The sequence below is a fragment of the Pneumocystis murina genome (assembly GCF_000349005.2).
Source record: "Pneumocystis murina B123 chromosome Unknown supercont1.10, whole genome shotgun sequence".
Taxonomy (NCBI): domain Eukaryota; kingdom Fungi; phylum Ascomycota; class Pneumocystomycetes; order Pneumocystales; family Pneumocystaceae; genus Pneumocystis; species Pneumocystis murina.
In genome coordinates, this window is record NW_017802368.1 from 1 (window position 1) to 23,421 (window position 23,421).

At 28.9% G+C, this 23,421-nt stretch overlaps 14 protein-coding genes across 14 annotated transcripts; 4 read left to right on the forward strand and 10 right to left on the reverse strand.

Annotated features, from left to right (window-relative positions):
• On the reverse strand, positions 1 to 1,783 carry PNEG_04308 (hypothetical protein; the record flags this gene model as incomplete). The annotated part of the gene is made up of 1 exon (XM_019757826.1): positions 1 to 1,783. A coding segment is annotated over one exon (1,783 nt), but the record flags the coding sequence as incomplete, so codon positions are not given.
• Positions 1,784 to 2,399, reverse strand: PNEG_04309 (hypothetical protein; the record flags this gene model as incomplete). Its single annotated transcript, XM_007877002.2, has 2 exons — positions 1,784 to 2,076; positions 2,303 to 2,399. Coding segments are annotated over 2 exons (390 nt in total), but the record flags the coding sequence as incomplete, so codon positions are not given.
• A 1,940-nt stretch (positions 2,400 to 4,339) lies between these two features.
• On the reverse strand, positions 4,340 to 5,725 carry PNEG_03136 (hypothetical protein; the record flags this gene model as incomplete). The annotated part of the gene is made up of 3 exons (XM_007877003.1): positions 4,340 to 5,161; positions 5,214 to 5,587; positions 5,631 to 5,725. 3 exons carry the CDS (start codon positions 5,723 to 5,725, stop codon positions 4,383 to 4,385), a joined length of 1,248 nt encoding a protein of 415 aa, XP_007875194.1. The 3' UTR covers positions 4,340 to 4,382.
• A 1,105-nt stretch (positions 5,726 to 6,830) lies between these two features.
• Positions 6,831 to 9,090, reverse strand: PNEG_03137 (transketolase). Its single transcript, XM_007877004.1, has 4 exons — positions 7,578 to 9,090; positions 7,273 to 7,532; positions 7,054 to 7,230; positions 6,831 to 7,008 (listed from the first exon to the last, which is right to left on the reverse strand). The coding sequence occupies exons 1-4, from the start codon at positions 9,082 to 9,084 to the stop codon at positions 6,907 to 6,909; spliced, it is 2,046 nt and encodes a 681-aa protein (XP_007875195.1). The 5' UTR covers positions 9,085 to 9,090; the 3' UTR covers positions 6,831 to 6,906.
• Positions 9,091 to 10,479: 1,389 nt separating this feature from the next.
• Positions 10,480 to 11,520, reverse strand: PNEG_03138 (hypothetical protein; the record flags this gene model as incomplete). The annotated part of the gene is made up of 4 exons (XM_007877005.1): positions 10,480 to 10,927; positions 10,974 to 11,278; positions 11,321 to 11,442; positions 11,496 to 11,520. 4 exons carry the CDS (start codon positions 11,518 to 11,520, stop codon positions 10,480 to 10,482), a joined length of 900 nt encoding a protein of 299 aa, XP_007875196.1.
• Positions 11,521 to 12,118: 598 nt separating this feature from the next.
• PNEG_03139 (hypothetical protein) lies at positions 12,119 to 13,349 on the forward strand (the record flags this gene model as incomplete). Its single annotated transcript, XM_007877007.1, has 5 exons — positions 12,119 to 12,280; positions 12,321 to 12,449; positions 12,497 to 12,636; positions 12,680 to 12,977; positions 13,023 to 13,349. 5 exons carry the CDS (start codon positions 12,119 to 12,121, stop codon positions 13,347 to 13,349), a joined length of 1,056 nt encoding a protein of 351 aa, XP_007875198.1.
• A 113-nt stretch (positions 13,350 to 13,462) lies between these two features.
• On the reverse strand, positions 13,463 to 14,001 carry PNEG_03140 (hypothetical protein). The gene is made up of 4 exons (XM_007877009.1): positions 13,948 to 14,001; positions 13,846 to 13,903; positions 13,556 to 13,796; positions 13,463 to 13,510 (listed from the first exon to the last, which is right to left on the reverse strand). Exons 1-3 carry the CDS (start codon positions 13,973 to 13,975, stop codon positions 13,616 to 13,618), a joined length of 267 nt encoding a protein of 88 aa, XP_007875200.1. The 5' UTR covers positions 13,976 to 14,001; the 3' UTR covers positions 13,463 to 13,510; positions 13,556 to 13,615.
• A 120-nt stretch (positions 14,002 to 14,121) lies between these two features.
• On the forward strand, positions 14,122 to 15,226 carry PNEG_03141 (prohibitin-1; the record flags this gene model as incomplete). The annotated part of the gene is made up of 6 exons (XM_007877010.1): positions 14,122 to 14,224; positions 14,274 to 14,383; positions 14,435 to 14,542; positions 14,593 to 14,778; positions 14,820 to 14,915; positions 14,964 to 15,226. The coding sequence occupies 6 exons, from the start codon at positions 14,122 to 14,124 to the stop codon at positions 15,201 to 15,203; spliced, it is 843 nt and encodes a 280-aa protein (XP_007875201.1). The 3' UTR covers positions 15,204 to 15,226.
• A 175-nt stretch (positions 15,227 to 15,401) lies between these two features.
• Positions 15,402 to 16,295, reverse strand: PNEG_03142 (V-type proton ATPase proteolipid subunit). Its single transcript, XM_007877011.1, has 6 exons — positions 16,253 to 16,295; positions 16,018 to 16,072; positions 15,879 to 15,974; positions 15,773 to 15,835; positions 15,552 to 15,728; positions 15,402 to 15,500 (listed from the first exon to the last, which is right to left on the reverse strand). Exons 1-6 carry the CDS (start codon positions 16,271 to 16,273, stop codon positions 15,427 to 15,429), a joined length of 486 nt encoding a protein of 161 aa, XP_007875202.1. The 5' UTR covers positions 16,274 to 16,295; the 3' UTR covers positions 15,402 to 15,426.
• A 226-nt stretch (positions 16,296 to 16,521) lies between these two features.
• On the forward strand, positions 16,522 to 17,128 carry PNEG_03143 (hypothetical protein). Its single transcript, XM_007877012.1, has 2 exons — positions 16,522 to 16,630; positions 16,671 to 17,128. Exons 1-2 carry the CDS (start codon positions 16,537 to 16,539, stop codon positions 17,084 to 17,086), a joined length of 510 nt encoding a protein of 169 aa, XP_007875203.1. The 5' UTR covers positions 16,522 to 16,536; the 3' UTR covers positions 17,087 to 17,128.
• Positions 17,129 to 17,400: 272 nt separating this feature from the next.
• Positions 17,401 to 19,162, reverse strand: PNEG_03144 (hypothetical protein; the record flags this gene model as incomplete). Its single annotated transcript, XM_007877013.1, has 7 exons — positions 17,401 to 17,936; positions 17,985 to 18,110; positions 18,155 to 18,483; positions 18,526 to 18,716; positions 18,760 to 18,852; positions 18,905 to 19,077; positions 19,120 to 19,162. 7 exons carry the CDS (start codon positions 19,160 to 19,162, stop codon positions 17,401 to 17,403), a joined length of 1,491 nt encoding a protein of 496 aa, XP_007875204.1.
• A 370-nt stretch (positions 19,163 to 19,532) lies between these two features.
• PNEG_03145 (hypothetical protein) lies at positions 19,533 to 20,186 on the forward strand (the record flags this gene model as incomplete). The annotated part of the gene is made up of 4 exons (XM_007877014.1): positions 19,533 to 19,572; positions 19,646 to 19,768; positions 19,814 to 19,883; positions 19,925 to 20,186. The coding sequence occupies 4 exons, from the start codon at positions 19,533 to 19,535 to the stop codon at positions 20,184 to 20,186; spliced, it is 495 nt and encodes a 164-aa protein (XP_007875205.1).
• Positions 20,187 to 20,329: 143 nt separating this feature from the next.
• Positions 20,330 to 21,597, reverse strand: PNEG_03146 (hypothetical protein; the record flags this gene model as incomplete). Its single annotated transcript, XM_007877015.1, has 5 exons — positions 20,330 to 20,360; positions 20,402 to 20,823; positions 20,869 to 21,316; positions 21,353 to 21,428; positions 21,489 to 21,597. The coding sequence occupies 5 exons, from the start codon at positions 21,595 to 21,597 to the stop codon at positions 20,330 to 20,332; spliced, it is 1,086 nt and encodes a 361-aa protein (XP_007875206.1).
• Positions 21,598 to 21,746: 149 nt separating this feature from the next.
• PNEG_03147 (hypothetical protein) lies at positions 21,747 to 22,694 on the reverse strand (the record flags this gene model as incomplete). The annotated part of the gene is made up of 1 exon (XM_007877016.1): positions 21,747 to 22,694. The coding sequence occupies one exon, from the start codon at positions 22,692 to 22,694 to the stop codon at positions 21,747 to 21,749; it is 948 nt and encodes a 315-aa protein (XP_007875207.1).
• Between the last annotated feature and the right edge of the window lie 727 nt (positions 22,695 to 23,421).

Consider the following 23,421-nt stretch of genomic DNA (forward strand, 5'->3'; position numbering starts at 1 on the left):
GTAAAGCACATGAAACACTAAAATCTTCTTTTCCTCTTCTAGATAATTCCTCACATTCTTTCTTTAATACTGCCGTACAATTTCCTTGAGTTCTTAATGCATCATCTCCTCTTTTTAATAATCTTTTTCTCAATTCTTCTGTAACTTTTAAATATTCACATCGTCTATTCAGTGTATCACATTTCTCATGATTCAAATATGAATCACTTTCAAGATCTTTGCACTTCTTCTTCAATTCTACACAATCTTCCTTTCTTGGAAAATCTCTTCTCAAATTTAAAACTACTTCTAATTCTTCCGATTGAAGAATTACATCATCTAAAAGTTCATAACATAGTTTAGTTGGTAGATGACACTTTGTAAAGTATCTTCTATCCTCCTTAAGTTTTGTATAATTACCTACTACCGATTTTTGACATTTTTCAAGATTCTCAGTAACCAATTCTAAATCACCAATAAGCCCTTTCAATCCTTCTTGAAAGTATCTATTCAACACCCTATCTTGTCCCTTTTTATAGCATGCTACTCTTACATTTTCACATGCTTTTCCAATTTTATTCGTACATACACCTTCTAAATGGAAACATTCCGATTCAAACTTTATACAATCTTCCCTACTAACCAATTTTGATACCTGTCCCCATGAAAAATAATCTGATTCTTTATCTTTTTCAAATTCCGTAGACAATCCTTTCAGGTAAAGTTCTAATTTAAAATTCGTACATCTATCTTCTACTTCTACTAATTCTTTGCATCTATCCTCTTTATCTTTATCTCCACATAATTCTTCTAATCCATAATCTAGGTGTTTAAAAGATTCACAATCTTCTAACGCTTTTTTGCATTTTTCTCCCTCATCTTTTCCATTCCTTTCTTTGATCAACAATAATGCTAAATCTCGCAACGTCTTATATTTTGGTTTTCCAACAATAATTCCCTTAGCTTCTTCTTTTTTATAAAGATTTTCCACTTCAATCTTTTCCGGAAATCTTGGTTTTTCTTTAACCGGACTAAAATCTAATTTTGGTCCTTCATATTCAATCCCTTTTCCCTTACATTTATTCTTGACTTTATCACATTTTGTATCCTTACAACTTGATCCATAAAAATAACACTTTTCAAGATATTCTTGGCATTTTTCCATTAATTCATTATCTTTAAGTTCCGTTTCTAAAGACTTACAACTATCTTGATGACTCCCTTTAAGCCCATTACACGTCTTATCTGAATTAAAACATGAAAATATTAATTCATCACTATATTCACTTAATCCTTGACAAATTTCTTTCATTCTTTTTTTACATTCATCTGTATCATTAACTTTCCCTTCAAGAGCTCTAAAAAGAATTTCTTTTGTCACTCCTTGACGTCTCCGTCCATAACATCTATCTCTCAACTTAACGCACTTCTCTTCAAGATTACTTGGATCTGCTTCTTCTAATAATAGACATTTTTCTTCATATTTTCTACATTTTTCATCTGTTAGGTTATTCAATTCTTTTTCAAGTTCTGTTTTAAAAGCATCCAATTCAGTTTTAACTTTATCTTTCAGATCTCCACATTTTTTGTCTATATTTTCACAAAGTCCCTTAACTTTGACATCCACACTCTCCAATTTTCCATCTATTTTCTTCAATTCCTCACAATATTGTTTGAGGTTTGCCTTGCATTTATTATCATCACTATAATCACTTTTCACAATTAAACCCAAAACCTGTTCCTCCTTAATCTCATCATTTCCTGCTGCTTGTCCTGCTGCTTGCCTCTTAACCGGCTGTGCCATCGCCGCCTCTTTCTGGGCGACTTCCTCTACCCATCGCTTGTCCTGAGAATAATCTTCAGAGGAGAAATCTTCAGAAAAGAAACCATCATAATCACTCTTCCTGAAATAATCAACTCCCGGACGATTGCAAGAACGACACAAATCAAAATCTCTCCTAGCCTTACGATTCGAGAGAAATTGACCCTGGTTAATCTTCCCACTTCCTAATCGCTTTGCATTTCGAAGCATTTCTATAATATTTAAAAATTCACTCGGTTCCGGTGAATTGGGATCCAACCCAAAATTTTCATAACCTATTAAAAAGATGATAAGTATTTATTCAAAAAAGGAAAATAAAATTTCCAAATCAAGACAAAACAGGGAATACAAGATATTAAATAATAAAAACTCCACTGTTTTACATATAACTACTCAAAAATAATACTAAAGTCACTTTTTTCAAAAAATGTTTATCCCAAAAAAAAGATAAAAAATTGAAAAAATGACTTGTAATTTAGCAACTCTTAAAAAAAAACATACCATAAACATCTTCCTCATTTGGCAAATCTCTATCTCTTAAAAAACTCCCCAAGACATAACTAAGTTGCGCAAAAAGCGCAAAAAATGCAATCCTCATAATTGCACAAATTTGAGAAAAGAGACGGATATCAAGAAAAATATATTTTTCAAACGCTAAAACAAATAACGGGTAAAGCAAATACACAGTCCGGAAATAACCCCTTTAATACGAAAATAATAATTAACATTCTCATAAACTCCCGAAAAAATACCCACTATTTTCCAAAAGCAGAAAATCTTATACGAATACAGAATATATTAACTAAAAAAAATACTCTAAAAATATATACTACCCTAAAAAAAATATAACGATATATAGTAAAATGATATATAATTTTTAAAATATTTCTATTATAAAAATAAAAGAAATAAACAATATTTATATTATTTATATTTATTTATATAAATAAACAAAAAAGCTTTTATTAAACAACAAATTAAATATATAAAATTCACATGTGACATATAATTTTTATATATTAACTCAAAAAAAATATCTTTTAAAAGAAGAAAATTAAAACTTATTTCAAAAAAAATCATAAATACTAAAACCACTAACAAATAACATTTCTTTTTCTATATTATGTCTTTCTCTTTTCATACTAAAACCCTACTATCTTTAATAATACTAACCTTTTTAAAAATAAACATACAAAAGAAAATACATATATACCACACTAAAAATACAATTTTAAAATAATATTTTCCTAAAATATCCATTACGTTACATCAGAATGTTATATTTTAACTAAAAAAAAGCCCCTTACATAAAAAACCTTTAACAAACCAAACTATAATAAAAATACATGAATCAACCCTATAATCAAAACAAGACACATAACTTTTAAATAAAAATATATACAATCAAGACATGTTTTAAAAAAGTATCCACCTATTATCACAACCCTAAAATTCACTGCTTATAAACCCTCACTATCAAAAAATAGAAAAATTCACTGATAACCCTAACCCTATAATCAATATATGAACATGGCTCTTACCCTAACCCTATTAATAAAATCTTCAAGCATAAAATTATACTAAAATTACTCTTTATATCAAAATAACATATAAATAAACCTTGTTTTTCAAAATATATTACTAAATATAGACCCGCAACTACTTTGAACAAAATACATATATTTATGGCAAATTTTATCAAATAAAATATATTTTACACTTCTATTAAGATATTCTTTACATATTAAAAATCTTAAAAAATAAAGTTTACTTTAAAATAAAAAATATTCTCTTTATTGCACAAATAAGCACTTACATTTTATAAATAAAACATCCTTACTAATAAAATATTTCAATTTTATTAACATTTTGTTTAAAATAATTGATTATACACCCTCTTTATAAACTAAGTACAAACACCTAAATAAAAGTAAAAATATAGATTATAATGGCATTTATAAATATATAAAAAGTACTTCATCAATATAAAATCATGTTAAAGTATAAGAAATTATATCAACATTATCTATTATATACTACACATTAAAACTCATGATTCTATACATTATATTAACTCAAAAAATAAAAAAAAAAGCTATTATAAAAATTTCTATATATTATATATCATTCATACTTTAAACGCTCTTCTAATAAAAAAATACTTTTAAATTATATTTAATATTACTTCAATATTTATGTCTCATACACACGCTAATCTACATATTAACATCTACTGTAAATATATTACTATATTTTAAATATCAAGTTAATACAAAATACTATTATAAAAACATTGTATTTTAAAAAAATAATCGATCAAAGTTATGTTTATAACTTACAATATATTTATTATTGATTCTTTTAAAAAATCTATATTAACATTCTTAAAATTATAATCAAAGACTTAAAAAAAAATAAATTATCTTACGATGCTAATAACTTTAATTTCTCCTTTTCAGAACAAGTGCAAGTCTTATCATAAATGATAATTGTACTAAAAGAAACAATGCAGAAATCATAAAAAATACAAACCCATAACTATTCTTTGCATATATCTCAACCATTAAGACAATACAAATAATCAAAGTGGACGATAAAATGAAGCCCCAGATGAAGTTTTAGGAATTAATACTCGATTTCGCTTTAAATATACTATTAGAAAAAGTGTAAAAACACCAACTAACATAATTGTTGCAGAAAAAATCTGTGCCCAAAAAAACGCTCTATTAGAATGTTTCAAAATAATACCATCTATTGGTGTTCCAATAAGAAAACCAATACCAGTAAATAAAAGACAAATTGACATCTGAGTTCCTACAAAATTCAAATTTGACGACAATTTTATAATTATTGCCGATGGAAGTGACATGACCGCACCTGCAAATAATCCGTATAAAACTGAAAAAATAAAAAGTCCGGGAATATTACGAATACCAATCCATGCATATGTTAAAATGACTAAAGCTAATGAAGATAAAATAAAAGTATTTAAAGGTCCCTTATAGTCTGCAATAACACCTGTAATAACCCTACCGAAAATAGATGTCAAATTAATAATTGAAATAAAATATGTTGAAAAATGAGAACCCAAAGCTTTTGCATACATAGGAAGATAAAAATATGGGAAATAAATACCAGTAAAGATAAAAAATGCTGATATATTAAAAATCATAAATGTATAATCTTTTAGTGAAGAAAAATTAAACAAGTATGGCGAACGATTAGAAAATGTATAAACTTCAGTGATTATAATGCTAATTATAATTAATATAAAAGAAACCAATGCAAACACACGAATCGTCCATGTAAATCCAATTTTGTGAATTAAAAACTCGAAAAGAATAGGAAAAATTAAGCCCCCTAATACTTCATTAATATATTTACTGTATATATATAATCATTTTCTATGTACCCACACTTGCTCCAGATGTTATAAGCCCCGCTGCTAACGACAGTTTTTTATCAAAATATCTCGTTATTATTCCTAAACTTGGAATAAAAATACATCCAGATCCAATCCCAATGCAAAGGGCTTCATATATAAAAAATTGATAATATTTTTTTGATATACTCATCATAATCATTCCAAATATAATTAAAAAAGATCCAAATATAATCAGAGGTCGTGTATATCCTCTGTCATATACTGGACCAATCAAAAGACTAACCAAAATAATAGAAAAACCCTGAACAGTTCCTATCCATGCAATATTCGATAAAGAGCTATCTTTCAATAATGTCGATTTGTAATATGTCTGAAATATTCCAAACGAATTAACAATTCCCCTTTATTATTAAAAAATAAAAAAAAAATTTAATAAAAACTTACCATGAAACGAAAATCAAAAGATGTGCTTTAAGAGCCTGAAGCCAACATTCAAGGCCTCTATCACGAATAATTGGCTTCTCATTTGATGGGTTCATTTAATTTTTCTTTTTTTTTGGCAGGTTCGATATTAATAAAATAAATGCAATGATAATTGAAAAGTAAAAGTAGAAATTTCTAATATTGGTTAAGTAAAAAGTGACTTGAATATAAATAAGACGAATTCATTTCCGACAAATAGTTATTAATGTATATCAAAATATTTATATAGTATACGTGTTAATATATAAAATATGTGCTTATTATACGCGTTGGATGTATCTTTATGGATTATATACGTGTTTTAAATATATTTTATGCATTTCTATCCATAAAATAATTAGATTTACGACATTTTTGTATACATGTAAATGGATTGAATTATTAGGCCTATGATATATAGATATTCAAAATATGAAAACATTAAATTTTTTTTCATTGTTTTAAAATATCTAAAAAATAATGTAAATATATAAATTTTTCTGTAAAATTTTTTGTTAAATAATAGAGAGCATGTTATCTTCTGATAAATCGAGTGTTTATTGATATACTATGCTAGATTTTTTAGTAAAGGATATTTTTATTTTACAAATTTGTTAAATTTCGTAATTTCATAATATTTAAAAGAAAATAAACAATTAGATAGTTTTTCATTTATAAAAAGAGTACAATATATATATTATTGTTGAACATTCTTTTAAAATGTGTTATAATGTGTGCACTTTTATATTAATTTGCCTTATAAAGAAAATTATATAAATTTATAATATATATATTAATACATATATATTTAAAAACATGTTTTTAATAAAAATATAGAAAACTTATATATTTCTATAATATTTTCCATTATTTAAAATTAATATATGTAAATTTATCATCATTGATCTTATAAAATATTTTTATTTGCATTTATTTTGATATATACTAAAAAATAAAGCCCATTTTCAATATTATACAAATAATATGTTTATTTTCTATTTCTTCCTAATTTTTTTCAAACTACTATAAACTAAATAAATTTCAATAAGTAATTATCAACTAAATTTATTGAAAAAAAGCTAGCAACTTAAATATCTGTAGAAATTTTATTTTTTTTCGTAATTCATAATATAATATTAACCTTTTTTTAATTATATTTTATTACAAGTGTTATTATAACATAAAAAATAATTAAATCCAAAAATTCGCAAAAAAAAGCCTTTTTAGATATATATTATCAAAATTTATCATCAAAAATCTAAAATGCACGTCGTATAGGTGATCGAATATTTTCAATATGTTTCCAAAATTCAACTGTTTTTTGAGCTCTACTTGCTATTCCTTCCGGTGTAAATTCATGCTAATATCATATTAACTATTATATACTACCTATATTAAAGTATACTTTATCATATATATCTTTGTATGGAGCACTGGCACCAAATGTATCAAGACCAAATTGCTCATGAGAATAATTTCTCCATCCCAGCGTAGAATAAACCTCAACACCTAAAATTGGAATATTATCCTTAAGCACTGTTAACTTATAATCAAAGTTTTGCTGATCAAAAATATAAAAACACTTTTTAATATTAATAACAATAATTAAAAACGAATCCCTTACAGGTATAGAAACTAATCTAGCACGAATATTATATTTTTCTTTAAGAATTTTAATCGCGTCAAGGCATAGAAATACTTCACTTCCAGTAGACGCAATGGTCAAATCCGCAAAATCATCTTCATAAAGAACATAACCTCCTTTAATAGCTTTATCTAAAGATGAATTTTCAAGATGAGGCAAGTTCTGCCGTGTTAGCGCAATAGTCGATGGGGTGTTTAAAGAAGTAATCGCAACATAATACGCAGCAGAACACTCATTGCCTAAAATAAATTAATAAAAATCCTGAAATATAGACACTGCTTAACCATCTGCTGGACGCCAAAACATCATATTAGGAAGAGCCCTTAACCATGCAGATGCCTCAATTGGCTGATGTGTTGGACCATCTTCACCTAATCCAATAGAATCATGTGTAGCAACAACAATTATTCGAAAATGAGAAATACAAGAAAGTCGAAGACTTCCTGCTCCATAAAAAACGAAATTTAAAAAAGTCCCTCCATAAGGAATAATTGCGCCATACGCTGCAAGTCCATTCATAATCCCGATCATTGCATGTTCACGAACTCCATATCGGATATACCTTCCTGTATAATCTCCTATTTTTCTAGAAGGATGTTGAAAATCAACTGAATTTGGGCATCGAGTAAGATTGGAACTCGTTAAATCTGCACTTCCACCAATCAATTCAGGAAGGATATCCGAAATCTTTGTAAGAACAATCTCAGAAAGCTTCCGAGTTGCAGCCGGAGGATCTGTAAACTTATATGTAGGAAAAGCTTGCTTGAAATTTTCCGGAAATTGTTTATTTATACGTCTTTGAAGCTCCTTCGCTAGCTCTGGATATTGCTTTTCATATTCACTAAATAATTCTAACCATGCTTTGTGTGCTTCAATACCCCTAAAAGAGGCTTTACGACAATAATCATAGACATCATCAGAAATAACAAATGATTCCTTAGGATCAAATCCAAATTTTTCTTTAATAGATACAACATCATCTTCTTTCAATGGTGCACCATGTACACTAGCAGTACCTTGATACTTAGAACCATAACCAATTGTTGTTTTAAGTTGAATCATCGTCGGTTGGTCTTTTACTCTTTTTGCTTGAATAATAGCCTCATCAATAGAAGCAATATCGGTATTGCCATCATTGACAAAAAGAACATGCCAGCCAGATGCACGAAACCTTTCCGCTACATCTTCTGTAAATGCACATTCAATATCACCGTCAATAGTTATAGCATTATAGTCATAAAAACATATCAAGTTGCCTAACTTTAAATGACCTGCTAAGGACGCTGCCTCATATAAAACGCCTTCCATTGCACATCCATCTCCAAAAAAACAATATGTATAATTATTAATTATATCAAACCCGGGCTTATTAAAAGTTGCAGCTAAATGCGTCTGTGCTATACTAAGTCCAACTGCATTTACAAACCCCTGCCCAAGAGGGCCCGTAGTTACTTCAACTCCTGGAGTTATTAAAGTTTCTGGATGTCCTGGTGTTTTCGAATCTAGCTGGCGAAAATGTTTCAAATCATCCATTGTAATTTTGTAGCCATATAAATGTAATAAAATATATTGTAAAACACAAGCATGCCCGTTTGAAAGTATAAATCGATCACGATTAATCCATAATGGATCATTTGGATCAAATAACAAATGATTATTAAATAAAACATGAGCAGATGTTGCAAGAGCCATAGGTGCGCCTGGATGACCTGAATTGCTTCTTGAAACAATATCCACCGATAACACTCGAATAGTATTCACACACTTCTCAATAATCATTTTTAAAGACATATTTCGAAATATATATTTTTGTAGAAATTTTAAAATTTTTTTAATATTTGATATACGAAGCTTTAAAAAACAATAAAAAAAGATAAAAAATACACGAAGGCACCTTTGTCATATTTCCCCAAAAAATAACTGCAAGAAACATGTCTTCCAAATATTTTTTTCATATACTAAGCACTTTGCAAACGCCTATCACACATCGATTTCCAATAAAACATGACACTTAATGTATTTTTTTAGCTCTTTATACATAGAACATGCATTATTTGTACTTATGTTTGAAATGAAGTATATTACTTGTAGTTTTTATAATTATAAATTATGTAAAATACATTTCATATATTGAAAACTTGATAGAATATATATCTATGATCTTATTTATTTTTAATTGTTAAAACGTGGATTTTGCATCTTTAATAATAAGTGGATAAACATATATGTTTAATTATTTAATTACGCGAATTTTAACGTGTCGATTTAAAAATTTCAGAATATATTATATCTATAAAATAATAGTTTAATTATCCTGAATAATTCTTAAAAATATATGAAATTATATGATAAATATATATTCCAAATAATTCCTCTAATTTATATATAATTTTATATACATATTTAATCTTCCTAATTTTATATTTCTTTATGAATATAAAAAAGTCATTTTTTACCAATATAAATAATATATAAAAAATATATATTAAATAAAGACATATCTGGTTTAAATTTATCTTTTATGTTTTTCTATATATCAATAATAGATTATTTGCAGAGATTTATAATAAAAATAACTTTTTAAACATATTTTTAATAATATATTTAAAATTTAATAATTTAAATTTTAATTTTTAGCATATTTTAATGTTACAAAAAACAATATTATTACTTGATGAAAATTTAAAAGATTTTAATTATTTTATTGTATAATAGAAATATTCAAAAAATTCTAAGCTACTTATTTTAATAAAATGAATGCTAAATTATTAATAATTTAATTTACAATATATTTTCTTTGAAGATTGTCCATACATTTCTTTTTAATAAAATAAAATATTAACAAAATTTACAAAAAAATATATTTTTAAATATCAATAAATTCATATAATGATCTTTTTAAATAAAATATCACCTTATTAAAATTAACAATTATTATAATATTTAAAATATTTATCAAATAAATAAAATATTTCTTAAGTTTATAATTTTTTTAAATTAAAATTTAATATTAAATATATGAAAATTGACAATATCAAAAAATCCCATTCCAGAAAATTTAAAATCATATTTCTTTCTAAAATTACAAAATATTATTTGCAAAAACCAATATATATTTATACTACTAAAAAAAAATCCCAAAAACTATATAACCAACCATATTATTCAAAAATAATTTGTATGAAATTATTTATATATAATTGAATTCGTTTCTTTTTCTAATCTCTCTTTTTCTAATGTCCACCACCAAGCATGTGTCGGATCCTGTGAATTTAAACTTTCATTCTCATCATGCCAAGGCTTATCAAGAATATAATGTAGTATCTTAACATCATCATCATTCCATAATTTCTCATGCACAGTTCGTAAAGTTTTCAAAGCATTATATATATATGGCAAAGGCATCCATTTTTCTTCATAAAGACAACTTAACAAGCTTTGCTCAGCGAAATTAAGCATTGATAGAGGATATTTTTCGCAATTCCTAACATGATCAAGAATTATTGCGAACTCCTCAGGATTAGGGTTCAAAACAACAAGTCCAGAATTCAACATTTTAATACCATATGAACAAGAAATCAAGGAACCAGAATGCAAATTTTGTTGAGCCGTATAAGCACAATTTGAAGATACCCTAAAAAAAATACATCAGTAAATTAATACCATAATCCGCAAGCTACCATTCTTTAGGATAATGTCGTTTTTTTCGAGGATTACAAACGCATGCATGTGCACATGCAATAAACCCCCGATCAAGAGGAATATCAAATAATTCATCTGCATTCTTCATAAAAATCATATCCGAATCAATAAAAACTACTCGCTCATATTCAAATAGCTCAAAAACACGAAGCTTATTAAAACATTCATTAAATCTTTTAGTATCCGTGCCATAATTCAATGTTATTGAAGGTTGTAACATTTCCACATATTTAGTTTTAATACCCGATTTTTCCAAAATAGATAAAGCAGTAGCCTGACACTTCTATCACATCTTTAAAACGAATCCATTACAGAATAAGATTACACTTGTATAAATCACAAGAAGAGGATATCGAGTTTTTACTTTAATCAAAGTGTAGTTTAACGTCAAAATACCGTTCAAATATCCATTCTTCTCGCCTAAATCAGATAAAAGAGTGACCCAGGCTGACACAAGAATATCATTAAATAAATCAAAAAAAAAAAAAAGAAAAACATACATCGCTTAGAACATGTATCCGTCATATTTCCTCAGTAGAAAAAAATACCTTAACACGGATCAACTAATAAAACCATCAGAAAAAAATAAGTATATGTTTCTAATCAAACTGTGCACAAATACACAAGTATCTAAGGATCCTTAAGATCCCTCGTTTTATACCGACTTTTAAAGCTCGAAAAAATAGGAAAAAAAAAGTAAAATTCGATAAGTATGTTAATATATTTCTTTATCAGAAAAACCCTAATTTAAAACCAAAAAATAGTAAAATCAATAAAAATCTTGTTAGATAAATGCCAATTTGCCTATACTAAATAAAATTAATTTATCTAAGATGTAAATAAAGAATATTGTAGGAGATAATTCATATTCATACGTAGTATTTACGTAATATATATCTATATAAATTCATCTATACAATTTATGTTCCAGTTTACGAGCAAAATAAAACATAATATAGAATAGGCATCATATTTTAAAACATATTCCATTCAAAATAAAAAAATATATCTCAAGTACATATAATACGCATATAACACCTTTCAGCATCTACAAAATTCGATATTTTATCAAAATATTATCTTTCAATGCTTTTAAGAGGATTTCGCGTCTTTAGATAAAAAAATGTCATTAGACAACATTGTTCCCCAACGTAGAATCTTTACTAATCATGATTTGGAGCTATTTTGCTCATCACATACATATGAGGATATCTTTGGCTTCATTTGCATGCTTAATAATCAAGTTCAAGGTATTCCTACATCAGAAACATTCGATCTTTCACAAGTATGTCTCTCATATACAAATATATTTATTTAAGCTCTAGAATGTTCTGTATATTCTTTCTATGTTAGAACAAATTCATTCACTAATTGATCGTCATCCTCCAATACAAAATAACAAATCAAGATTTGGGAATGCAGCATTTCGTTCATTTTATGATGATATGGAGAAAGTATATATGAAAATTTGTTCTAAATAATAAATTTAATCCTGGCTTAGTCTGCTCAAGATATGCATACATGGTTTTCATTACCAGAAAATACTATAATAGAAGTTTCAAAATATTTCACAGAATCATGGGGAAATAAGATGAGAATAGACTACGGAAGCATTCATGAACTTCACTTTATTTCTTGGCTGTATTTATTTCTATATATTTGTTTAGCAACTCATCAGGGATAGATTTTGTTTATATAAAATAAACATTTTAACAGACTTAGATGGAAAAGCTCTTATAATTAGGGTTTTTAACAGATATATTCTAGTAATGCGCAGAATTCAAACAGTATACTGGTTGGAACCCGCAGGATCACATGGCGCTTGGGGACTGGATGATTATCACTTTCTTCCTTTTCTTTTTGGTTCAGCACAACTTATAAATCATAAGTACATACGACCACGGTGCATCCATGATAATGATATACTAGAAGAATTTTCCAAAGACTTTATATATTTAGATTATATTCGGTTTATTAACTCTGTAAGACATGCAATAAAATAGATTAATGTAACTCAACCATTCTAGATAAAAACAGTATCATTACGTTGGCATTCACCTATGCTAGATGACATTTCCATCGTTAAGCAATGGAAAAATGTTAATATAGGCATGCTTAAAATGTATAAAGCAGAAGTCCTAAGTAAATTTACAATTATGCAACATTATCTATTCGGACGCCTAATTCCAGCCGCTGAGGGCATGACTCAAAATAATCATAATAATATAGCGGTAACTCAATGCAACAATACTTGGGGAGATTGTTGTGGTATTCGTATTCCAAGCATGATAGGTGCAGCTAGTATAGATAAAAAAGATAAACTACGAGTCATAAATGGCATATTTAAATCGTGACTATTTAAAACGTTTACAGAGACAAAAATATGAAACTAATATAGAAATTAACATAATTTTTATAAATAAATATAAAAAAATCAAAGAAACAATTAAGCCAACTATTATGCAAACCACCCAAACAAAAAACCTATCAAAAAGTTTTAAGATTTATCCAAACCCTAATATTTATATAAGCCATTCAATATATCAAAAACTGAACCAACCTTGAGTTCTTTTTGGCCCGCTTTTGAATACAAATATTCATTCCTATACAACATAGGTGATTAGAAAAATAAGCTTGGATATCTAATGTATTTCTTATACTTTTCATTGGCCCATACATAAATATAATATCCTACCGCTAAAGGTATACCAAAATACAAAATTTGTTGACTACATCGTCGAGACGTATTAAAAATAGCACTATGAAGTGCGCCTGCAAATGGATGTTGTGCACGTGGAGATCTATATATAGCTTCTATTAAATTATCTGATACATGAACATACCACTTACAATGAATAAGTAATAATCCCTTTTTGCGTAGGTCCACCCATACAACCCCACCAACCCACTATATAGAATAAGAATTTCTCCTTATATGAATGTTGTTATTACTATATTTCTTGCCAAGACCACCTCCCATATTTAAAAAGAAGATTTTTAGGTTCCCTTTACTGAAAAAAATGTTAAGTAGAGAAATACAAAACTCACGTGACCAAAGTAGATAATCACGTGAAAATTACAAGAATCATTTAGAGAAAAAAGTTAGTATTTTAAATCTTTTAAATAATGGCACATATTCTTGATAAACTTTCTCGGTTAGCCATACCGATAGGTTTTTCTCTGGCTATTGGACAAGCATCAATGTATGATGTTAGAGGAGGTTCCCGAGGTAAATAACACAATATCAGTTTTTTTATCAAATTTACTGAATGAATAAGCTGTGATTTTTGACAGATTTGTTGGAATAAAAAAAGAAGTAATAGGAGAAGGAACACATTTCCTTATTCCATGGCTTCAAAAAGCTATTATTTATGATGTGAGAACAAGAGTATTTCAATTTATCTTTTTTTTCCTACTTTTTTAAACTTTAATTAAATAGCCTCGGAACATTGCAACAACGACAGGAAGCAAAGATCTGCAAATGGTTTCTTTAACACTTCGTGTATTGTATCGCCCAGATGTAGTGAAACTTCCAAAGATCTATCAAGTTGGAGGCCCAAACATATTTTTTTATTAAAAATCACTCATTTTTTCTAGTCTTTGGGTCTTGATTATGACGAAAGAGTACTTCCATCAATTGGGAATGAAGTCTTGAAATCAATTGTGGCACAATTTGATGCGGCAGAACTAATTACACAAAGGGAGATCGTTTCATCAAAAGTTCGAGAAGATCTTGTAAAACGTGCATCAGAATTTGGTATTCAACTAGAGGACGTATCTATTGTATGTTTTTTCATCTTCTCCTCATTTTTAACATCTTCTAGACACATATGACATTTGGCCAAGAATTCACAAAAGCTGTTGAACAAAAACAAATTGCACAGCAAGATGCTGAACGTGCAAAATTCACCGTCGAAAAGGTGATTTTATTGATTTTTCCTTTCATCCATTTATACATGAATTTTTAGGCAGAACAAGAACGTCAAGCATCTGTAATTCGTGCAGAAGGAGAGGCAGAAGCCGCTGAAACAGTATCAAAAGCACTTCAACGTGCTGGTGACGGACTAATTTCGATCCGAAGAATCGAAGCAAGCAAAGAAATTGCAGCTGTTCTTGCAAATGCTAAGAATGTAACATATCTTCCAGGACAACACTTAGGAGCAAAAGAAGGCGCATTACAAGGGGCAAATTATCTTTTAAATCTATAACTAGAACGCTATTAAATAAAACATTAATCAAAACAGAGTCACAAAAAAAGCAATATAATAAAAGCGATACTAGATATAAAGACACTTGTTAGGAGAAGCAACCCTTTTCAAAAGAAACTAAAAATTAACATGTATTATAAAATACTAAATATAAGATGCATCCATTATTTAGAAATACATAATCCTACACTTAACAGCCACATATCATACATCTTCTACTACTTTATCCACATGTAGTATCCGTAGCACGCGTATTCAGCAATAATGCTACAATCAATCCATATAACCCTAATACCTCTATATGGACAAATTAATACTAATGATCTTTTACAATAATTTATTTCATACCGCTAAAGATAAGAATTAAAATCATTCCAACATATAATCTCGGCTGTTGTGCAGTTCCTCTTACGCCTGCATCACCAACAATTCCGATTGCAAAACCCGCTGCTAATCCCGATAGTCCCACGGCTAAGCCTGCACCAAGTTGAATCAACCCAGTGTAAAGTGAAAGCTGCTGCTTAACTCCATTCATATCAGCAAAATTCCCATTCACATATCTAACTTACGCCCCCCTGAGATTAAAACACTAACGACAAGACCATAAATAGCTATAATACCGGCCATAACAACTATTCTTATAAATAAATAATCACTAATTAAACCTGAATTTACCAGGAATAGTATTTTTTACAATTAATTCAGGGTGAAGCACGCCCATAGAAGAAATACCAACACCTGATTTTGCTGTACCATAAGCCGCACCAAAACCTACCACTTTTCAAAAAAAAAGTCAAAAAAAAAACAGACTTACTAGTAAAAATAATAGCAGAAGCGCATCCAAGAACACCAAAAAAAGGTGCGTAAACCTAATATAAATATTAACAAAATATTTAAAATGCAAAATATTAAAGTCATAATATTTTAAAGCATCAAGTATAAAGATAAAGCGCATTAAAAAAACATGCACAATGATAAATAGAGAATAAAGATCAAAGAATTAACTCAATGGCAAACTGTATATACGAATTATAAAATATTAAACTTACAGGACAAAGTTCAGTAGTCATTAATGAAAAAAAGTATCAAAAAGGATCGAGATCGAATTTCGATCGAGACCAATTTCAACACAGCTGTTTCTGAAAAAAAATCTAAAAAAAGGCATTTAATATTTTTATAAATTAAGATATTTTACGTCTTTAAATAATCATTTAATACACGTATATATATGATAAATACTTAATATAAAAAATAAATGGGATTTAGGGCAAAAATATTATAATACGGCACATTGAATAAATTTAATATAATTTAGTAGAATATATAGGTTTTTATGAGGCATAATATTTTACATCATTTATTTCGGCGCTCTCAAATACCTCTAAAACTTCCTTGGTCTTCATGTCCTGTTACGGTTAACCCCCTTGGTAAAGAGATATTTTATAGAACACTTAATAATCCTTACAGATTTGACCATTTCTCTTATTTGGTCTCAACATCGGCCACTTGCATTATTTCATCAAAATCAGAAAATACAGGGAGACGAGCCATTAGTTATGCCTAAAATTTCTGCTAATCCAAATAAAACATCTTTTGTTTGGCCGGAAAAAATACGACATAGATTAAATTTTTTTAAGACGAATTTATCAAATGAACTATTATTTGAAACAAGCTTATCGCACTTTCAGCCATCTTGTTCCGAGAGAAAAATATTTTTTTATCCTACGTTAAGCACTTCTTTTTTTTCACCTATTCTTTATAATTTTTATGAAAAAAGACAAGCAACAAGTGTTAAACGTAAACGACGACTTAAAATGAATAAACATAAATTTCGAAAACGTCGTGATAGACAACGAGCTCTTCGTAAACGCCTTGGGAAATAACTCAAAAGTACGTTATATTTTAATCGTGTATGTAAAGCAACGCCAACTTTTTTATTGGAAATTTGAAAGCTTAAATTACGTACTTATTAGGTTTTATATGTTGAAGAGCAAAATTTATACTTACAACGACAAAGATAAAGTCTATATTTACAACAATTATAGAAATAAAACGTATTCATGACAATTTCTTCCTTGAACATGACATTACATCCATTTTTCATTTATGCATTCCATCATAAATCTTACTATACGGAAAAATATGTTCAACATTTCATAATCATTAAAACAATATACAACTCATACAGTATTACATATTACACTCTTCCTTTTGAAGATCGATTTTTGACAATTCTTCCACTACTAATGCTCATCATATTCAACGTTGAATTGCTATTCGCATTGATGGACGTCTTTCTTTCTCCATGATTTCCTATCTTTTTAGAAGCTGTTGTAAATGGATTGTTTTGCTTCAAAATTTCTTTATGCGTATGTTCCAAAAGATTAGTAGAGTCAATTAGATAACCTTCTCTATATTTATTCAATAGACCCTCGGTTATTTTGGCTGACTTTTGCTCCGCGACTTCTATTAAAGCTTCACGCAAATTACCTCCAAGACTAATCACACGGCTTCGTCTCGGACTGCTAATATTTTTGCGAGGCTGGCCAGATGTAGGCACAGGAAGCGATGTATTTTCCACACTATTATTTTTATCAATATTACCAAGTGGACTTCTTGGTGGAGTTGAAAATTTAGTTGCTTTTGTCCATCGTGGAAGAGATTTCAATGTCCATGTTTTAAAATGATGCTGATTAATATGCAGCCAATGCTGTTGTGGACCTACTACCATTCCTATATTTTTATTAAACATTTCAGCACTTTCTCATATTTAAGATTTACCTGGTCTCATAACTCTCATATATGCAATCACTTCATTTGCAGTGAAAGAATATTTATAAATAAGATAAGCACCTATTAAGCATCCAGTACGACCAAGACCAGCTTTACAATGCACAGCTACAACAACTTCAACCTTTTTAGTAAAATTTTCAATATTTAAATATACATACGATCCTTTTCCAATATTTCTTCAACCAAACCACAAAACTTGCGTACTACTTCTAAATCGGGACATGTTCCATCTTCAAAAAACATATCAACATGTTCTACACCTAATTTTTCAAACTGTCGTTTATCATACAGAGGCTTATTTAATCGAATAACTAAACCAACTCGATGACTAGAGAAATACTTCAAAATACTCATAAAAGTGGGAGTAATTACGTTTTTTTGCTTGCCATTAACAATATATCCTGGTTGTACAGGGCTTGCAAATGCAATAAAATGAGGCGTAATCCAATTAAAATCACCATACTCTACTCTTTCATATGTTTCATATCTGAATTAAAGTCAAAAGAAAAATTATAGATACAAGATATACTCTTCTAAATCAAGGTTTTTAATATTCAAAATACCTGCTTCTTTTGCTTTCCAAAGGCCATAAACGCAATCTTGAATCGAAATTCCATAGTCTGCAGGTGCATATCCTGCATCTCGAAAAGGCGTATAAGGCGGGTCAGCTTCAATCAACGGCGCTAAAGCTAGATGAGGTGGCCAATTTTGAATAAGCACCTAAGAATAAGATAAATATACACCTAAACTATTCAGTCTATACCATATAACATGCTATAAGACATGCTGCGCATGTTCTGTTCCGATTATCATTTTTTGAATACAAAATAAGTGGCTTTTCTCGAATTACAGGATTCTATAAATAGATTAATCTATTTTATGTCTTTTAAAAACACAAACAGCTTTACGGAAAGCATTTCATGCATTGTCAATGCAAAACGATAAAGATGTGCAATATTAAGTGGCCCAAAATCATGATGAAATGGATTGTAAACAAGGGAATCATCTATTGTAAAAAAATGAAATTGAGATAGAATTTCGCCACTAGGCTTTTCATCCAGAGTCATAAGGTAAATACGATCTATTAAATAAGAGTTTAAAACTAATTTTTCTAAATCGCTACCTTCCAAAAATTCAAGCATATGACCAGATAATAAACGTTTCATTTTAAAAAATAATCAAAAAATCCAATTCTTTCTAAATGGAAATAGATATTGTTACACAAGAATTCGCTAATTGACGAACTCTTATTATATCCTTTACTACTTTTTTATCCAGCTTTTTCTTTGTTTTTTTCTACTCAAGTATTTTTCGAGTCAACAAACTTTCACCACAGCAACGCCTTAAAAAACAGCCAGTTAACTATAAAAAATTATACATAGAAAAGATTTTTAACAAACACATTTATGTGAACAAAGGTCTTTACAATAGACTAAACAAAAGGCTATTGTTTGTTAATACTTTTCAATTGTTATTTGATTTCAATTTTATCTGTTTGACCATGTTGACTTAATTTAACCCTAAAAAAATATAAAAATGGGAAAAAGTAAAAAAGAAATTCAAACACAAGAAAAAGGTATATTTAAACAGGCACATCTGATCTTGATTGCCTTTAAAGGCCTTTTCCAATTCTTATATAATAAAAATAGTCCATTCCCCCACAAATCATAAAAAAACATTATCAGATGATTATATCGACTCACTTTCACCCATTGCACGTCCTTTAGCACCTAAAAAGTTAAGAAAAAGGGTATTCAAGGCCCTTAAAAAAGGTCTACTTTTCTTTAGTTATCATCCTTTCAACTTATTTATCATAGCATCTAAAGTAAAACATATTCAACGTGGTGTCAAAGAGGTCGTTAAAGCCTTAAAACGAGGCGAGAAAGGGTATAAAAGGAATATATTAGTGATTTGTCTCAAATGCATAGCCTGGTTGTACTTGCTGGCGATATTTCACCTATTGATGTCATTTCACATCTTCCGGTACTTTGTGAAGATTATTCATGCCCATATGTCTTTGTTCCATCTAAAGAATCACTTGGCGAAGCCACTAATACTCAGCGACCCACCAGCTGCATCATGATTATTCCAGGTGGCAAGAACAAAGATATGAATACTGCCAAAAATACATATATGGAAATATACGAAGAAATACTTGAGCAAGTCGAAAACGCTCATACATGGGATTAACTTATAAAAAGCGCATAAATCTCTGAATATTTACAAATTATTTATGCTTTCATTATATACAAGCACCACAAATGGTTCAGCGCATATCAATACATTTTTTTAACCAAAAAAGATTAAACACATTGTACAGTATTTGTACACATCTAAACATGACTATCATATGTATCTCTGGCCCTTTAAAGTATTAAATACCCTTATAAACCATAAAAAATTACCATCCCTGTGCTAAACCTACTAAACTTCGCGCACATGCTTCTATCTCATTTTCGCCCACATCCCTTTTAATGCTTTTTTCATAATCAGGAGGAACATTTTCCTTGCCCATATAATATGACATACATCTACTATCACGCCCATCATCCTTTTTATACAATGAAAATGTATTTTTGTTATCGCATAAAACATTAAACATAACCTGCGCTTTGCCACCCTCATTTGTGCAAAGACGAAGACTAGGTATTTTTTTAAATGACGAAATCTTGTGTTCTATATGTTGCCGAAGACGAACATTATCCATATCCCATTGACACGGCTTCTTTATCGCCTGCGAACCAGAAACAGTCTCCGCATGGTCATTGGATGACACAAAATGCAAAGTTTGACGACGCATTGCTTGACGTTTATTCTGAAACCAAATCTAACAGATGATAAGCAAATATATCCCATAAAAATAAAAAAAAACCTGAATCTCTCGACTACCCATCTTATCTTCGCCTGAAACTATACTATTAATTTTTGCAGCAATTCTCTCACGATTCAATAAATTTGGCTTTTCATCTTTAAGGTATTCATCCTCCAATATTGCCAATTCCTGAGGGGTTGTTCTTCGCCGCCGCCGTTTTTGACGTAATGGCTCACGTATTCCTATTGGAGTATCAAAAGCAGATACAGAAAGCGTCGATTCCTGCTGCTCTGAATTTTGAAATGTCTGAGGTGTTTGTAACACAGTACTTTTCGAAAAATCATCCGTCTTTTCCGTTTCAAACAATTTACGGTCATCTAATGTAAATGTCTTCAATACGCCATCCTTCGAAGAACCTCCCATCTGTTCAGAAATAAAAGAAAAATCTTTTTTAGATATATTTAATGGCGATCGCATAGTCAAGCTTCTGTTTTTTTTTGTTTGTAACCTAAAAAATATAAATAAAATTCAAACACCAAAATACACAGGAAAACCTACCACAAAAACAAGTCTTTCTTCCTTTAGAGGCTCAAATATTGAATGCTCCACTTTAATCTCCACTTTTTTTAGATGATATTAATTTTTAATATCATTCATGCATCATCGAAAAATAAAGCCACGTGTATTCAAAATCACGTGATATGCGGATAAATATACTTGCGTATTAAGAATCTCTGAGATATATAATATACAACCTATAGCAAGCCATTCATTCCCAATTGTCCTCATTATTATAGCTATTAAATCGCTTTTTTCCTAAAAAAGCAAAGACTTCTAGAATAACAGTAGATATTACGAATATCAAAATATATCATCCTACTAGACCATAGAAATATCAATATCACAAACATAATAACGAAAACAACACCTTTCAAGTATCATCTATTTCTTTGCTTCAAAAATTTGCCCAATATACGACGCCATTTCCATTTTCCCTTTATACTTTTTGAAATACCTTGTTCATTCATTTTTATTAGAGTATTATCATGATTTATAGTATCTCCAACATGAGATACAGGAAAAAAATCATATATATCAACTATAGACTTATCATCATTTAAAACATTTTTAGAACTATTCAGCCCAATATCTTCTTTTTCAAAAACATTTGCTTCTTTCCCATCAGTTGGAACAACCTGCATAGACTGCTCTGTAGCTGTCTGTACATTTTGTAGAGTATTAGAAACACGTTCAGACGAAGGAAGCAATGATGTTGAAATCATATCAGCATCTTCAATAATTACACTCATTTTTCGCTTAAGAGTATAGCCATTTCTATAAGAACTATGATAAGTACTGCCGGATTCAGAAAAATATGGTGAAGACACTGTAGCACTACGTGGACGTTGGAATTTTTCTGAAGCAGTAAATAGCGATGAATTAGGCTTCGTTAAAAGAGCAGCGTCCAAATCAATCAAAGGCTGCAAAGTCACTTTACAAATAGATGATGGTGGTGCATGCTCTTCCACATTCAATACAACGGGCCCAGAACTTTCAGAAACCTTTTTTTTATGAGATCCTCCAAAATATAAATATGCTAATGATAAAATTGATTCAGCCCAAAACCATCCATGAAACCCAATCCGTTTCTTTGAAGTCCTAGCGTTTGGCAAAACTAACAGTTCTTCCGTATTATCTTGCTTCTTCTGTTTTACAGTACAAGATCCCGGATCATGTATCGCCTCATCCAAGGTAGAAGATGATGCTTTTCCTAAGTCTTTAGAATTGCTAAATATCCCTTTAAAACCCAAATCTAAAGAAACAGCACCAGATCGTCGATGAGTACGTTTATGACCACAATCTTGAACTGTTAAACTCGGATCCATTACTATAGTACCGGAAAACAGGAAAAAAATGCTACGATACTGCTGAAATATTTATTTTAGGATCTATTTATAAATCACCTGGTTATTTTTAAATTACTAAAAGAAAGACTAACATGCAGCTCAACAAAACAAAAAAAACCTATTAGATAAATCTTTCTTCAAAAGAATAAGAAGCGAAGTCGCTTTAAAGAATATTATTTTCTAATAAGAATGATTTAACCTAAAAAACCTTACCTTCCAAATATAATTTTCACTTAAGAAATCGAAGGTTATATACATTCGAAGTAGAAAAATAGAAAAGATATAAATCTACCGAGTAGACATAACGCACATATAAAGTATATAAATTATATTAAATAACCAATACGATAAATTGAATGTCTTTCATATACATTCCGCTACATTTCATTCAATATCTTATACAAAATATATACATTCTAAAACCTTTATCTCAAAATCTATAATTTTAAATGCAATATTATCAATAAAATTTAAAACATTTAATCCCATAAAATATTAAGAAAATTTGGTCTGTAAATAGAAATATATGACCCATTTAAAAACATGTATATATCATAAAAGCTTTGATATCTCCTACATCTTACGCTAAAATCTTCATTTATCTATAAAAACTCATAGCTTCAAGCAAAATTCATATTATATGTTTAAGATAAATTTAAATTCAATATATTAATATATATATATATATAACGTATATACTGTAAAC

Bases quoted from the DNA above. Each gene is read 5' to 3' on its own strand.
- PNEG_03140 (XM_007877009.1), bottom strand. From the start codon at position 13,975: ATGGGAGGTGGTCTTGGCAAGAAATATA. The intron at 13,904-13,947 runs GTAATAACAACA...TATTCTATATAG, and splicing joins TGGTCTTGGCAAGAAATATA to TGGGTTGGTGGGGTTGTATG. The intron at 13,797-13,845 runs GTAAGTGGTATG...AGCTATATATAG, and splicing joins GGGATTATTACTTATTCATT to ATCTCCACGTGCACAACATC.
- PNEG_03142 (XM_007877011.1), bottom strand. From the start codon at position 16,273: ATGACTACTGAACTTTGTCCT. The intron at 15,836-15,878 runs GTAAATTCAGGT...TTATAAGAATAG, and splicing joins TGTAAAAAATACTATTCCTG to TTGTTATGGCCGGTATTATA. The intron at 15,501-15,551 runs GTATGAAATAAA...TTGTCCATATAG, and splicing joins TTTAATTCTTATCTTTAGCG to AGGTATTAGGGTTATATGGA.
- PNEG_03137 (XM_007877004.1), bottom strand. From the start codon at position 9,084: ATGTCTTTAAAAATGATTATTGAGAAGTGTGTGAATACTATTCGAGTG. The intron at 7,533-7,577 runs GTTAAGCAGTGT...AATTTATTTTAG, and splicing joins GTTTTGGCGTCCAGCAGATG to GCAATGAGTGTTCTGCTGCG. The intron at 7,231-7,272 runs GTAAGGGATTCG...AATATTAAAAAG, and splicing joins CTAGATTAGTTTCTATACCT to TGTTTTTATATTTTTGATCA.
- PNEG_03143 (XM_007877012.1), top strand. From the start codon at position 16,537: ATGAGGCATAATATTTTACATCATTTATTTCGGCGCTCTCAAATACCT. The intron at 16,631-16,670 runs GTAAAGAGATAT...TAATCCTTACAG, and splicing joins TGTTACGGTTAACCCCCTTG to ATTTGACCATTTCTCTTATT.